Source organism: Bufo bufo, chromosome 1 (assembly GCF_905171765.1).
Source record: "Bufo bufo chromosome 1, aBufBuf1.1, whole genome shotgun sequence".
Taxonomy (NCBI): Eukaryota; Metazoa; Chordata; class Amphibia; order Anura; family Bufonidae; genus Bufo; species Bufo bufo.
In genome coordinates, this window is record NC_053389.1 from 505,341,219 (window position 1) to 505,358,803 (window position 17,585).

The 17,585-nt window shown below is 44.7% G+C and overlaps 1 protein-coding gene across 1 annotated transcript in view; it reads right to left on the reverse strand.

Moving 5' to 3' along the window:
* The window catches only part of PNPLA8 (patatin like phospholipase domain containing 8), a 107,233-nt gene that overhangs the window by 29,443 nt on the left and 60,205 nt on the right, over positions 1-17,585 (reverse strand). Inside the window, exon 8 of the mRNA XM_040410925.1 lies at positions 15,211-15,405. Within this exon, the coding sequence (XP_040266859.1) occupies positions 15,211-15,405 (195 nt within the window). The remainder of the gene's footprint in view (positions 1-15,210; positions 15,406-17,585) is intronic.

Genomic DNA, 17,585 nt, shown 5'->3' on the forward strand with positions numbered 1-17,585 from the left:
CATGCTCAGAAAAAAAACGGAACAGAAAAACGTATCACATACAAAGCACTCCGTTACAATCAGTCACTCATTGACTTTAATGCACAACAAAACGGATCCGTCACAAATCCATTAATTTAGACGGGAGCAAAAGTCCAGCATGTAGCCAAAAGGAGATGCTTTATCACCTCCACAGAAGTGAATGGGATTTACAACGGATCTGTTTATTTGCGTTTTATTCATCCTCTGAACGGATGAATAGAATGGAAATCGGTGATGTGAATGAGCACTAAGAGTCCATTCACACGTCCGCAAAATGGGTCAGCATCTGTTCCCTGCAATTTTGCGGAACGGGTGCAAACCCATTCATTTTCAATGGGGCCGGAATGTGCTGTCCGCATCTGCATTTGCGGATCCGCACTTCCGCATCCGTGCTTCTGTTTCAGCAAAAAAATAGAACATGTCCTATTCTTGTCCGCAATTGCGGCCAAGATTAGGCATTTTCTATTATAGTGCCAGCAATGTGCGGTCCGCAAATTGCGGAATGCACATTGCCAGTGTCCGTGTTTTGCGGATCCGCAGAACACTTATGGACGTGTGAATGGACCCTAAGACTGGACAATGTCAAATAGAACTGCTTGAAGGTCAGGTTTACAGCTTGAAACAATGGCAGGTTGACTCATAAAAAAACTGCAAGCCTCTGAAGATGGAGTAGGTCTACATTTTGCAAAAATCTGCTTCCTAGTCCTAACTGGAAGGCCTTCTCCACCAAAAAAATTTACCACAATGTCTGACATCCCACAGCATGCGCCGTGGATACACATGTCAGCGCCTGGAATCGGCCTCACAGGACACACTGCACATGCGCCAGCCGGCAATGAGGAGTGAATAAATTAGCAGTGGGGCGGTGCTGGGCTCCAGGAGAAGGGGCGTGGCTGGGCACCAACGGCTGGAGGGACAGCCCCTTGGGCTCCTTACTCAGGTAATTACCAAATTAATAAAAGCGATTTTCTAGACAAAAGGACAACACAAAAGGGAGTTTTTCATCCAAACAATGAAGAATATTGAGAAATGTACTTTTGTGGTTATATTTGCCTATGTCCTCCACATACTAGGAAATGTTATCCGAAGGAAGTACACAGATGGACGCAATATGTGGTAATGTTGGATTCTATCCCTGAGAACATGACCTTTAGTTTAGAGTCTTGTCTTAGGGATCTATTACCTAATATGATTATAAGACATTGCCAATATATATCACGTGCAGTTATGTAATTTACATTGTCCAATAATATGCAGTGTAACTGCCCTGAACACCCCCATGTAACTCCCATATGTTAAGGGTATATAATAAAGAGTTTGGGGCGGTCTCAATAGAGATCTCCACAGACATATCAAACCTGATCATCTCTGTGTGTCGACTGATTGATTTTATTATTTTTATATTGATTACCTGTACCTGAAATTGAACTACTCTGTCATGGTAATATGAGGCAGTGAGATACAGAGAAAGTTTAGGTCAGGAGCCATTCCTCCTTGGGCTTAGGATCAGAGTAATCAGAGACATGGTTAGGTATGTCCTCTGTGACAACTTCACTGAAAAGACTATTTTCATTAGGTAATGGATTCCTAGCAACCAGACTGTCAGACATGACTCCATGCAATGTATGAACACGTTCTCCTGATGGAATAGTCAATGGACCCAAACTGATGCCACAGTGCACCAATCTGCATATTTATTTGCAGAGGTCACAATAACGTCTCTACACGGGTTATTGATCCCTGTATAGGCAATGACACGTTTTCAGATCAGTCTCATGCTTACTCATTCATGTGACCAAATTTGTTTTCAGGATGGTGTCACAGACCGCTCCAAACTGAAATTATAAAAGCCCTTGATCACCCAAAATTGATTTGTGGTTGCTGAGATACTTACTTATTTTAACAAGGAACTGTCAATCCTATTAAACCAGGCTAGTAACTCTGGTAGGGTAGCTACTGCCAAATAAAAAAACTATTTATTGCTCAAATCTGTTTTGTGGTTGCAGAGATGTCTTACATAGGGCATGCCCAAGCCCCTCGGTACCCTGCAGTCTCTCCACTCTCTAGAGTCCCAGGCATGCTCAACCTGCGGCCCTCCAGCTGTTGTAAAACTACAACTCCCACAATGCCCTGCTGTAGGCTAATAGCTGTAGGCTGTTCGGGCATGCTGGGAGTTGTAGTTTTGCAACAGCTGGAGGGCCGCAGGTTGAGCATGCCTGCGTCTAGACTTATCCATGTCCGCTTCCCTTCATCATCTTGGCAGTGAGGAAACCTGAATGAGATGTACTGCACAAACGTTGATTATAGAATTCACAGCGCATACAGGGTCAGGGAAGAGCACAATGAAGATGCCTGGCCCTGTCAATCCAGGAAAGTGGAGGAGCTGTGGTACACAGAGGGGCCAGGGGCCACTGCTCAGTGCACTGAAGCCCTAATTAATATATTAAGAGTAAAATATCTCTGCAATAAATGTATTGTTTTAATCAGCATGATTTGTACCTGTGAAACTGGCTGACCTGTTACATGTGCACTTGGCAGCTGAAGGCATCTGTGTTGGTCCTATGTTCCTATGTGCCCGCATTACTGAGAAAATGATGTTTTAATATATGCAAATGAGCCGCTAGGAGCAATGGGGGTGTTGCCATTGCACCTAGAGGCTCTGTCCTTTCTGCAACTGGGCATCCTCTGCACTTTGATTGACAGGACCAGGCAGGTGTGATGATGTTTTCACTGCGTGGTCCTGTCAATCAAAGCGCTGAGGGCACAGCAGTTGCTGAGACTCTAGGAATAACGCCAATGCCCTAGTTGCACCTACAGGCTAAATTGCATATATTAAAACATCATTTTTCTCAGCAATGCGGGCACATATGAACATGGGACCAACACAGATGTCTTCAGCTGCCAAACGAACATTCAACAGGTCAGCCAGTTTCATAGGTACAAATCTGCTGACAGATGCCCTTTAATAGGGTGTATCCTGCTGAGGGTTTTCTGAATTTTTTTGAACTTTGGATATGTCATCAGTATCTGACCAGTGGGGGTCCCACACTGGGGAACCCTGGTGATCAGCTGTTTTAAGAAGGCACCGGTACTCACAGTAGCGGCCTTCTCGCAGCTTTCTTGAGGCCATGTGATGTCACGTTCATTGGTCACATGGCCTAGGAGCAGCTCAGCCCCATTGAAGTGAAAGGGGAGGAGTTGCGATACCAAGCACGGCCACTATCAAATGGACAGTGCTGTTCTTAATGTGAATGCCAGTGCCTTCTTCAACAGCTGATCGGCAGGGGTCCCAGGTGTCAGACCCCCACCGATCAGATACTGATGAACTATCCGGTGAACTATGGGCTGTTTGTAGACAGAATGAATTAGTGAAATGTATTTGTTGCATCTTTCAATTACATTTTTGTAAATGTATTTGCACATTTACAAAGACCAACAGGATAAATACCTCACATCATTCGACACTTACTCATACACTCTTCAACACCAAGGAGGACAAGCTGTAAGGTTATGAAAATTGACGAAACAGGTGTCATTAAGATCTGCAGGTGACAGGTGATCACATTTTAAAGCACCTAGCTCCAATCTGTGAGAGAGGCATAAAAGCCCGATTGAAAGCAAAGTTTCCATCCACAAAAAAACTCAAAATTGTATTAAACTGTGTTTTGTACGATAACCTCTGTTTGTCTATGTGCCAGTTATCGCCTCTTGTCACAAACTGAGAGGAAAAGAATCCTGCATTGGGCTACAAGCTAGATGTCCAGCTACAGGTGATCCATTGACCTCATGCCTCTGCTCTCAAAGTCCATCATGGTGCAGAGCAAGATGGCACTGAAGGCTGGACTGGAGGTCTATCATGTTCAGCGATGAGTCCCGCTTTTGTCTCTAACACAAGGATAGCCAGAGACTGGTCTGGAGACCATGTGGACAATGCCATAAAGAGGCCTTCACAAAGGAACATCACATTGGTCCCACTTGTAGATTTACAGTGTGGGGTGGCATAATGTACGGTAGATGGACCCCTCTAGTCTTCATTTAGGAACACTAACAGCTCAGAGTTGCATTGATTTGATGGTGGAACCAGTGGTACAGCCATTTCCCCAAGGTATCCCAGGAGCTATTTTTCAACAGGATAATGCCAGGCCACATGTAGATTGTTCAACTCTCAGTAGCCTGCAAAGTCTAAACGTGCTACCATGGCCTGCAGCGTCTCTGGACTTTTCTCCCATCAAGCACATATATGAAATCACTGGACAGCAATTGCAACAGGAGCAACCAGCAGCAGATGTTGATGATATGCGTGCCAAAGTGCATTCAGCGTGGCAGAACATTCCTCAGACAACCATTAATAAACTCATTAATAGCATGCCAAGGCATGTAAGTGTGTGTATTTCTGCATGTGGCTCTCATATTTGATACTGAATAGATCGGGATGTTTTTAATATTTTGTATAATTTGCATATCAATAACACGTCCCAAGTCCTCATAGGGGGCTTCTTTTGGAATGCAGCATTTTGTTTCCAAGAAAGGTCAACTTCCAACTTGTCTGAAACAGGCCATTCTTCCAGAAGCTTCATGAACATGCCACTGGCTTTGAGATGACTATTTTCCTATGGAGAGCTGTGATTGTCATTTTTATGCAATGCTCTCCATAAAGTGAGGTTATAAATTCCAAGCCTAGAGAATGCAGGACGGACCACTCATCCACAACTGCTTCAGTTCACAGGGTATTCTACCCATCAAATCACAAGTCACATAAATTCCCTGTAAAATAATCCTGCATTACACCGCTACTAATAGACTTCTGTATCACTGGTCAATGAATATGGCAGCAAGAAGGATTGCCTGCATTTTAAAGACATTTAGTTCAGCCAACTGTGGATGAGGGCAAACACCAAACGCACTTTCTAATATAGCGGTACATTTTTATGAACAAGGGCATGGATGTGGATGCAGCCGTTTGGTGGCATTCACATGCCCCTATTAATAAAAGGGGTATGCTTAAAGATGTATAGGGGATGAAGGGGTTACCTTAAATACATCAGGCATGGGGACAGATTCTATTTACAGCATTAAAAGGAATTTGTGACAAAATAATATTTATTTTATTTAATATCTGCTACATCCAGTGCTGCTGCTGTTCTTGGAATAAGCATTTGTCAAAGTGCCCACAATAGAAGACAGGTTTGCCCGCACCCCACTGATCAGCTGTTCGGTAGCAGGTCTGGCATTAAACTATAAAATTCTGCCCACTACACAATGGACAGAGCTTGAGCTACTCATGAACAGTTTTTGGCAGGTGTGTCCAACACCCACCGATGTGCCCCTTTATGTTTCAAAGATTTATTTAATGGAAAAGAGCATCTTAGATGCGGTTCAGTATATAGAGAAGTTTTTAAGTGTTGTACAATACAAGCAAAAACATAGTCATTACAACAATTGCAATGGGAGATCAGAAATTAAAAGAGGCAATGTAGTTTGACATTAAAGCAATACAAAGGGTTTGGCGACTTTTCAGTTTTGTACATCTGTATGTGATCGTATTAGGCATTTGTTGGATTACAGTGTCATGCTATAATGAAAATCCACTGAGTGGGAAGAGAACAGCCAGGGTTCCCAGAGCTTTTCAAATGACTCGTATGTGTCCATACGGATGGCCGAGAGCCTCTCATATAATCCTGTCGATCACTGCTTGAAGACTCAGGGAGCTGGACCTCCATATCGCCTTAGAGGAGATATGGATTCTGGCGGCTAACAATATATGTTGGGCTAATTTCAATTTAGAAAATGTCAAGCATAAGGGTTTGTCTCCAAGGAGGCATAGGGAAGGTGAATAGGCACAGTCCAGCAACGAGGATAGCAATCGGGAATTTTTTTTCCAGAATTGCTGGACACGTGGACAAGACTACCAGATGTACCTTCTCCCCCGCATCCTCTAAAACATAAAGACGAGACTTCAGGGTAAATATGGTGTAATCTATAGGGCACTAGATATGTCCTATGAAGGACTTTTATCGAGGTTTCCGCCAGTGATTTGCCATGAGTTTTTGGTCAGGGTCTGGGAACGAAGATGCCATTTAGATAGGGGAAATTCTTCCTGGATATCCTCTTCCCAATCTTTCATATATGGCAATTTAACTCCATCTGGGGAGGCATTAAGCGTCCCATAAATTCTTGACAATAATCCCTGTTTGCACATGGAGAAAGTAATAGACTGTTCAAAAGGGTTAGGTTGGTAAGCATTATAAGACTCATTATCTGGGATTGCGCATTTGTCTTTAAAATCAATTAGGTTACTGATCAGGGGAAAGATGATACCCCTATGGAGAGAGGAGAATCCATTAATAATCCACCACTGAAAAGTACCGTATTTTTCGCCCTATAAGACGCACCGGCCCATAAGACGCACCTAGGTTTTTGGGGAGGAAAATAAGAATTTTTTTTTTTTTAAAAGGTGTGCTTTTGGTGGGTTTGGAAGTAATGGTGGTCTGTGGATGACGGACACTGTTATGGGGGGGATCTGTGGATGACGGACACTGTTATGGGGGGGATCTGTGGATGACGGCCACTGTTATGGGGGGGATCTGTGGATGACGGCCACTGTTATGGGGGGGATCTGTGGATGACGGCCACTGTTATGGGGGGGATCTGTGGATGACGGACACTGTTATGGGGGGGATCTGTGGATGACGGACACTGTTATGGGGGGGGATCTGTGGATGACGGACACTGTTATGGGGGGGATCTGTGGATGACGGACACTGTTATGGGGGGATCTGTGGATGACGGACACTGTTATGGGGGGGATCTGTGGATGACGGACACTGTTATGGGGGGATCTGTGGATGACGGACACTGTTATGGGGGGGATCTGTGGATGACGGACACTGTTATGGGGGGGGATCTGTGGATGACGGACACTGTTATGGGGGGGGATCTGTGGATGACGGACACTGTTATGGGGGGGATCTGTGGATGACGGACACTGTTATGGGGGGATCTGTGGATGACGGACACTGTTATGGGGGGATCTGTGGATGACGGACACCGTTATGGGGGGATCTGTGGATGACGGACACCGTTATGGGGGGATCTGTAGATGACGGACACTGTTATGGGGGGATCTGTAGATGACGGACACTGTTATGGGGGGATCTGTGGATGACAGACACTGTTATGGGGGGGATCTGTGGATGACAGACACTGTTATGGGGGGGATCTGTGGATGACGGACACTTATGGGGGATCTGTAGATGACGGACACTTATGGGGGATCTGTAGATGACAGACACTGTTATGGGGGGATCTGTGGATGACAGACACTGTTATGGGGGGATCTGTGGATGACAGACACTGTTATGGGGGGATCTGTGGATGACAGACACTGTTATGGGGGGATCTGTGGATGACAGACACTGTTATGGGGGGATCTGTGGATGACAGACACTGTTATGGGGGGATCTGTGGATGACAGACACTGTTATGGGGGGATCTGTGGATGACAGACACTGTTATGGGGGGATCTGTGGATGACAGACACTGTTATGGGGGGATCTGTGGATGACAGACACTGTTATGGGGGGATCTGTGGATGACAGACACTGTTATGGGGGGATCTGTGGATGACAGACACTGTTATGGGGGGATCTGTGGATGACACTGTTATGGGGGGATCTGTGGATGACAGACACTGTTATGATTAGAAGCGACCTTGACGACCGGTAGATGGGCCCGAAATATTTTTGATCAATTATATTCGCAAAGAGCTTCTAGCTGCATTTGCAGTAAGTATGACCACCAAGCATTTATTCTTTCAGTGTTTGCTTATATCTTTGTGCAATTGAATAGCAGAGTGCTGTTACCTGTAGTTCTACGAATCCAAGTGTGTTTTAGCCAAGGTAGCGTGCACCTGCGTTCTTATATTCACTTATTGTGGAGGTGCTGGTTCGTTTATTTTTTCCCCATTGTCACTGCCACTAGGGGAGTGGCTCCCCCTGGTGGTGAGATTGAACCGTTCACCACCAGCCCATTTACCATGTGCTTTTAATTAGATAGCTTGTACAGCTGTATTCTACCCAGCCCATACTGCAGGCTCACAGCCTGGGAGAGGCATGCGTAGGATGCAGCTTGGTACTACTTTGCCCAGATTGTAGGCTGTAGGCCCAGGAGAGGCATGTCAGAGTAGGACCCATCTGATTAGAAGCGACCTTGACGACCGGTAGATGGGCCCGAAATATTTTTGATCAATTATATTCGCAAAGAGCTTCTAGCTGCATTTGCAGTAAGTATGACCACCAAGCATTTAATATTTCAGTGTTTGCTTATATCTTTGTGCAATTGACTAGCAGAGTGCTGTTACCTGTAGTTCCACGAATCCAACTGTTATGGGGGGATCTGTGGATGACAGACACTGTTATGGGGGGATCTGTGGATGACAGACACTGTTATGGGGGGATCTGTGGATGACAGACTGTTACAGGGGGGATCTGTGGATGGCACTGTTACAGGGGGGGGGTCTGTGGATGGCACTGTTATATATGTGCCATCCACAGACCCCCCACCGCATAACAGTGCCATCCACAGACCCCCCCAGCCCATAACAGTGCCATCCACAGACCCCCACCCCTTAACTGTGCCATCCACGGATGTTATCCACAGACTCCCCCCCCCCTCCACCGCCCCCCCAGTATACAAATATAAAATGTATTATTCAATTAAAAGTTATTAAACATGCCCTCCTCACTCCTAATAGTACCGTATATCCTAATAGCTTCTGTACAATGCCGGCAGGCAGGCCGGGCAGCCGGCGCGTCACTCACTGACGTCACTTGCCTGCGCCGCCTGCTTCATTCATAAAGTAGGCGGCGCAGGCACGTGACATCAGGGAGTTACGCTGCCGTCCGCCCGGCCTGCCGGAATTGTACAGAAGCTATTAGGATATACGGTACTATTAGGAGTGAGGGGGGCATGTTTAATAACTTTTAATTGAATAATACATTTTATATTTGTGCAGCACTGGAGCGGCGGGGCGGGGCTATAGTACAGTGACTGCATCGCCCCGCCACAATTGCCGGCCCCCAGCTCCTCCTCCCAGTTCCTCCTCCGCTCGCACATCGCAGCTAGCGATGTTAAACTGGTCAGTATTCGCCCCATAAGACGCAGGGGCATTTTCCTCCCATTTTTAGGGGGGGGGGGAAAGTGCGTCTTACGGGGCGAAAAATACGGTATCTGTCCGGAGACCCGGGGGGAAAGCTGGATTTCCAAACAGGTAGAGAAGTGGTGTACATCTGGATTGTAACCTAGCCTTGAACCTAACGGACCTTCAGAGTAGTAGAGAGTGATAGGATAATGGAGAGTAGGTCCAAAATTCTTGGCGGCAAGGGGAGGGATGTCCAGAGTAGAGCTTTCCAGGACCAAGGGTTAAGAAGGGATTGTTCAAGGGAGACCCACAGAGGGTGTGCTTCTGGTTGTAGGTGTGTTAGTAATAATTGGGCTAAGCCCGCCGCTCTGTAATACTTTGCAAAGTCTGGGACTGAGAGACCCCCTTGTGATTTATGTCTACACATTACAGTACGGGATATGCGGGCTCGTTTGTTGCTCCAGATAAATTTCATCACATCTGACTGTAAACTACGGATATCCTTACTAATAATTTTTTGCTTAGCTTTTAATTGACGCGCTAACATCTTGTCGGGTTTGTTCGCATATTTATAATAATACGATGCAGTCCATCGTAGGGCTTTTTCTGTATTGTTTGATGGGATCAGGTTTATCTGCATTATGGTATCTTTTACTGCCTTAAGCAAGTAAAGTGAGGGTGACCTCTGATGAGCTCGGACCAACCTACTAAGTTTGGCTTCTAAAGCCAGGAGGGTTTAGTTCTTTTCTCTTTTTAAGTGGGATGCTTCCTTAATCAGAAGCCCCTTCATGAAAGCTTTATGAGAAAGCCAGATCACCATAGGGTCCACGTCTGTGCTAGCATTATCTGCAAAGAAATTTTCCATTTCTTCCTGGAGCCGATCACGAACAGCGGGTCTAGTCACAAGCGATTCATTAAGTATCCAAGTAAATGGGCGACTAGTAGGAGCGGATGGAGTGACGTCAGCCATAACTATGTCGTGATCAGACCAGGAAGCGACAATGTGCCTGCAATATGACATAGATGGAAGGAGAGATGTGGAGGCTAAATTGAGGTCTATATGAGTGTACAGGCGATGGGCGGGGGAGTAAAAGGTGTAACTCCTTTGTGGGCCGTTATGTTCCCTCCAAGTATCCACAATGGAGAGTGATTCTAAAACCCTTTTGATATGGACCCCTTGTACAGCAGAGCGAGGAGTATGCGGTAGAGACGAGCGATCCAGTAAAGGATCCATCTCGAAATTAAAGTCACCACTTCACAACAGCTCATCGTATGTAAGGGGTTCAAGCAGTTGATGCATTTGAGTAAAAAAAAGTAACCGGATCGTCAGTAGGAGCATATACATTTACAATACATATAGTGCGGCCCTTCCATTCACCCAGCAGGATAACATATCTACCATTGTGGTCCGTGATGGAGCAGGAGATTTGGAGGGGGAATGAGTTACGTATAAAGGTTGTTACTCCTCTGCTCTTGGTTTGAAATGTAGATGAGAAGAACCTGGTGTACTGAGGGTGAAAGAACTTAGGATGGGAGGTGGATGTGAAGTGGGTCTCCTGTAGGCAAATTATATCTGGACTATGTTTGAGGTATGAGATAAATGCAGTCTTACATTTTGTTGGGGAATTGAAACCCCTTACAATATGCATTAGTAACTTACACGTAAACGGAAAGGCGATAAGCTTCTGCTGATATCAACTAACATTGATAACCTTTTTACATTAGAGAGGGTAGAAGAGATGATCTCCGTAAAAACATTTAAACCATAAGACAAAAATAATAACAAAGCACTAATAGGTGCAAAGTGACAACATGAATGGCTGGGTCTAAAATGGCCAGCAAACATAGGTGGGTCAGTTGCAGGGATCAGAGGAGTAATAACTAACCCCTGAACTCCAATAAAAGACCCTATAATGGATGGCAGCATGTGGGTCCGAATCGCTGTTTCCCTGTATAATAACAGGAGGACTGCTGGATGAAGGGGTGGTTAGGTATGTTGAATATCAAGGAGCACACATAAGGGAAAGAATAACCTCAGGGATGTTGATGTGTGCAAACCCTCTCATACGGCAGCAGTAGGAAGGTGAGAGGCGACGGGGATCTTTGTCCAGACCCGGGCTGGTCGTTGGGGTCTTGGGGGTGCCGGGGATCCTTCTGGACGGTCAACCGCTATACCGGCGCGTTGTAGGGTCTCAAACCCCTCCGCGGGGGTAAGAATCGTGTGGATGCGAGAGTTCAGTTGAAAAGAGAGGGCGAAAGGGAACCCCCATCTGTATCGTATTTGGGCCTGTTGTTGAGCTTCGGTCACTGGTCTCATTTCTCAGCGTTTTCGCAGTGTTCATGGGGCTAAGTCCGCATATACAGTACAGACCAAAGGTTTGGACACACCTTCTCATTCAAAGAGTTTTCTTTATTTTCATGACTATGAAGGCATCAAAACTATGAATTAACACATGTGGAATTATATACATAACAAACAAGTGTGAAACAACTGAAAATATGTCATATTCTAGGTTCTTCAAAGTAGCCACCTTTTGCTTTGATTACTGCTTTGCACACTCTTGGCATTCTCTTGATGAGCTTCAAGAGGTAGTCACCTGAAATGGTCTTCCAACAGTCTTGAAGGAGTTCCCAGAGATGCTTAGCACTTGTTGGCCCTTTTGCCTTCACTCTGCGGTCCAGCTCACCCCAAACCATCTCGATTGGGTTCAGGTCCGGTGACTGTGGAGGTCAGGTCATCTGGCGCAGCACCCCATCACTCTCCTTCATAGTCAAATAGCCCTTACTTTCAAAGTTTTCCCAATTTTTCGGCTGACTGACTGACCTTCATTTCTTAAAGTAATGATGGCCACTCGTTTTTCTTTACTTAGCTGCTATTTTCTTGCCATAATACAAATTCTAACAGTCTATTCAGTAGGACTATCAGCTGTGTATCCATCTGACTTCTCCTCAACGCAACTGATGGTCCCAACCCCATTTATAAGGCAAGAAATCCCACTTATTAAACCTGACAGGGCACACCTGTGAAGTGAAAACCATTTCAGGGGACTACCTCTTGAAGCTCATCAAGAGAATGCCAAGAGTGTGCAAAGCAGTAATCAAAGCAAAAGGTGGCTACTTTGAAGAACCTAGAATATGACATATTTTCAGTTGTTTCACACTTGTTTGTTATGTATATAATTCCACATGTGTTAATCCATAGTTTTGATGCCTTCAGTGTGAATCTACAATTTTCATAGTCATGAAAATAAAGAAAACTCTTTGAATGAGAAGGTGTGTCCAAACTTTTGGTCTGTACTGTAGATGAACAGAGGATGGGAGACCAGGTAAGTTGGACATATTTCGTGCAGCAGTCAGGACCATGTCCCTCACCTCTGGGTGGTGAAATTTAAGGACAACGTCCCTTGGAATGTCCGGTGAACGTGGCTTACCCAGGGCTCTATGAACCCTATCCAGCCGTAGCTGATTCGGCTGCGCTTGAGGCAGCAAAGCTGCAAAGAGGGATCCCATGGTAGAGTAGAGATCTTGAAATGATTCAGGCAGACCTCTGATTCTTAAGTTCCCTCTCCTGGACCTATTCTCTAGGTCTTCCAGTTTTAATTCAAGCGCTTGTAGTTTTGCAGTATGGGAATCCATATCTTCCCTATCGGCGCCTATGGCATCTGCGATCCCGTCCGTTCTGGACTCTAGGTCAGAGACCCCATTTCCCGGGTCTTGTATTTGGCGGGAAAATTCCACCACTGCTTGAGAGAGTTCAGCACGAAAGAGGGCTGCAATATTTTTGCATAAGTCAGCCTGACCTGGATGCGGCACTTCAGGGTCGAGGTGCGGTCCACTTTCAGTTGAGGAGGCCGGGCTTGCCGGGGACGGAGCCTGGTCCGCCATGATGGAATGCCTCGTGTTCCTGAAGATCTCTGGTAAGGTCTGTGACGATGTCGGTGAACCCGGAATTTTAGATTTACCCTTTCCGCGGGTCTTCTGTGTCCCCTGCATGAGTGTTCTAGGCTGATGAAGCCAAAGGATCGGCGCTGAGAATGGGAAAGTGTCAGCGGTTGGAGCGGAGCTCACACAGGCATGTCTTCCCTGTAAGCTGCGCGCATGCGCCCTCCACCGATGTGCCCCTTTAAAGGGCATCTGTCAGCAGATTTGTACCTATGAAACTGGCTGACCTGTTACATGTGTGCTTGGCAGCTGAAGACATTTGTTATGGTCAGGGAGTTGCTATTACTCCCAGAGGCACATCTCTCTCTGTAACTTCTGTGCCCTCTGCACTTTAATTGACAGGACCTGGAAGTGAGAACATCATCACACCTGCCTGGCCCTGTCAAAGTGAAGAGGGCACAGCAGTTGCAGAGAGAGCTGAGCTTCTAGGTGTAAAGGCAACACCCCCGTTGCTCCTAGAGTCTCATGTGCACATATTAAAATATCATTTTTCCCAGCAATGCGGGCACATATGAACATGGGAGCAACACAGATGCCTTCAGCTGCCAAGTACACATGTAACAGGTCAGCCAGTTTCATAGATACAGATCTGCTAACAGATGTCCTTTCAGGAGAATTATAAAGGCAGAAGTAATTCTATTGGGCCGTGCTGCTTCTAGGCCACGTGACAAATGAACGTATGGTCACTGGCCTAGGAAAAGCAGAGAGAAGGAAGCATGGGGATCCCGGATGTCAGCCCCCACCAATCAGATACTGGTGACCTATCCTGAGAATAGAAGAAATATATCAATAGAGCAGCACTATAGTGCCTCACGGATTTCCTAGGAATGCATCAGCCAGTCCAAGACCCCAGATCCATTAGGTTTAACACGATAATGTCCAAATAAGGGTCCATTCACACATCCGCAAATGGGTCCGCATCCGTTCCGCAAAATCGAGAACGGGTGCGGACCCATTCATTCTCAATAGGGCAGGAATCGATGCGGAGAGCACAATATGTGCTCTCTGCATCCGCATTTCCGGAGCGCGGCCCCGAACTTCCAGGCTGCGGCTCCGCAAAGAAATAGAACATGTCCTATTCTTGTCCACAATTGCGGACAAGAATAGGCAGTTCTAGGGGAGGTGCCGGCCGGGTGTATTGCGGATCCGCAATACACCACGGACGTGTGAATGGACCCTAAAGAGTAGTGGCAGCATCTCCAATCCAAAAAGGATTATTCACACAGGGTTCATGAGACCATACAGGAGGTCAAATAAAGTGTGACGTATTGGCTACATGGTAGCCTTTCTCAGCTTGCACTTTAATACTCCGCTTGAGAAAAGCTACCATGTAGCCGAAACGTCACACTTTATTTGACCTTCTGTACTGTCTCATGGACCCTGTGTAAATAAACCTTTTTGGATTGGAGATGCTGCCACCACTCTTTATTTGGACACTATCCGGATAGGTCATCAGTATTAAAATCTCGGAAAGCCCCTTTAAGGTGCAGAATAAAAGTTCAATATTCACACTATTCCTGATAATAAAAGGTATGTTTGTCTTCCTCTCCCCAGCCCCAACACTGTCAGCAGTTTATCATGGTCAAAGCTGCTGACAGATTCCCTTTAACACTCATGTTATATAATTTACACTACTCTTAAAATGGCGGTAACACAGTTTGCACAAGACAAGAGAAGTGCCGACTAAATTATGATGTCCACATAGACAGTGGTGCACTGGAGAGGAACAAGCTTTGCTCTGTCAACGGTAAGATGGCTCTTTTGTTAAGGAATCCAAGCAAGTAATGCCAGAAGGCACAATATTCTCTTCTTCAGTAGCTTTTTATTAGTGTCAGGGCTGTCAGGCTGCTACCGAATAATTTCACTTCAGGTTTCTTTTTTTGTTTTATGGGATTAGGTAAATCACAGTCTGCAGAGAAATAATGATGTGAGGTGGAGGGTGTGTTTGACATAATTATCAAGCAGCCTTTAGGCATGTTCATAAAGCTGTGCTCACTAAAGATGTTCTACGGAATTCTGGATCTGGAATAATCACTTGTATTACAAGATCACAAAATACTACAACCAGGTGAAATTGACAACTATGAGGTGATGGATACGCCACTTACCTGGTGCAAGTCATTCCCAAGTACATACTCCTGGAAGTATCCTGGTGCCGCAGATGAAGCTCGAATTGCTTGCCACAAATTATACTGACATCCACCCATATAAGGTGACTTAACACCCGGAAAATGGTTGTAGTTCCTGAACACAAAGGCCTTTAATGGTATCCCTCGGTTAACTATGGTACTGACAGCAGCGACCTACAAAATAAAGATGGCATAATGACATGATGGCCATGTATTTCATAACACAGGCCTTCACTTCAGGCGTAATTACTAAAATGTCACAAAATGAGAACTAAATTGCTGTAACTAAAATGGCAAAAGATTTCCAAATACAAATTTTCCTAAAGCTTAAAAGCTAAAATTAACCATAATCTACAAGGCAGCATCCAGGCACTGTATATATGTTTTATTTCAAATGTTATATCCAACAAACTACCATAAAATTAAAATAATCTACCAAAAGAGGTCTAACCCACCGATCTGGCATCAAGATGTTGGCAGATACGTTAACTATTTCCAGACCAGGCCATTTACCCCCCTTCCTGATGAAGCCTCATTTTGTGACAGGTCACTTTATGGGCTAATAACTTTAGAATGGTTTTACTTATCCAAGGCTAAGCCATTCCGAGAGTTTTCTCGTGACTAATTGTACTTCATGTTAGTGGTAAATTGGCATTGATATTTTTTACTTTTACTTATAAAAAAAAAATCCAAAATTTGCCAAAAATTTGTAAAAACTCACCATTTTCTAAATTTGAATTTCTCTGCTTTTAAGACAGATATTGATACCTCATAAAATATTTATTAATTAACATTCCCCATCTGTCTACGTTATGCGATTTTGGTAATGTCAGCTTATTTTTTTTAGAACGTTAGAAGGCTTAGAATTTTAGAAGCAATTTTTTAAATTTTCAAGAAAACTTCAGATATCAACTTTAAAGGGGTTGTCTGGGTTCAGAGCTGAACCAGGACATACCCACAATTTCACCCAGGCAGCCCCCCTGACAAGAGCATCGGAGCAGTTTATGCTCTGATGCTCTCCTTTGCCCTGCGCTGAATCACGCAGGGCAAAGGCATTTTCTGGAGTTCCGGTGACGAACCGGGCTCTCCTTCGGGTTGCCAGGTGGAGGCTTCCGCCCAGCAGTGAGCCCGGTGATGTCACCGGCACTGATGGGCAGGCTTTAGCGCTGCCCTAGCCTGTAAAACGGCAAGGGAAGCGCTAAAGACCGCCCATCCGAGCCGGTGACGTCACCGGGCTCACTGCTAAGCGGAAGCCTCCAATCGGCAGTGTGTTATGGTAAATAAAAGAGCCATTGCCCTGCGTAGGGCAAGGGAGAGCAATGGAGCATAAACTGCCTGGTTGAAAATATGGGTATGTCCGGGTTCAGCTCTGAACCTGGACAACTCCTTTAAGGACCAGTTCAGTCACTTTGAGGAGGTTACATAATGGAAACCACCCATTAATGACCCCATTTTAGAAACTAAACTCTTCAATTTATTTAAAATAGATTTTTAGAAATGTTGTTAACCCTTTAGGTGTTCCACAGAAATTAAAGCAAAATGAAGGTAAAATTAAAAAATGTCATTTTTGCCGATTTCTAATCCATTTTTTTCCGCACATGTGTTTGTAAACTGCTGTATGGGCACATGGTAGTGGTCAGAAGGAAAGCATCTATCTCCATATGGTTTTTGGAAGGCTGCATTTGCTGGAATGGTCTTTGGGCACCATGTTGCATATGAAGACTTCCCAAAAAGTTGTATCATTGAATTTATAACACTTGGCTGTGAAAATGAAATATTATTTGCTACCCATTTTCTCCTGAATACAGTAACACCCCATTCGTGGTCATAAACTGCTGTTTATGGGGTTCACCATCTGGTATATGATAACTTTATTCTGCAGGTAGATAACACTATGGCGATAACAAATTTATAAAGTTTTTATTTCATGTTTTAATACTTTTGCATAATAAAAATCTGTTCTAATTTGCATTGCCATATACTAACATCCATAACATTTTTATTTTTATGCCAAAGTAGATATCTGAGGGCTTGCCTTTTGCAGGACAGATTGTATTTTTTATTGGTACCATTTTGGGGTACATACGACTTTGATAGTTTGAGATTATGATTTTTTTACGGTGTTTATATAACATTTGATGCTTTAATAGAACACGGTTGTTCCAGATGCAGCGAAACCAAATAGGTCTATTTTAAATTTTTCATTATTCTAGGTTAATTATTTTTTTCAATTTTACACAATAAGAGAATAAAAAATAAAAAATATTATGCTTTTGTGCTGCCATTTTTTCAATTATTCTGTTGATGGTCTTGTGTGAGGTCTCATTTTTTGCGGGATGAGGTGACTTTTTCAC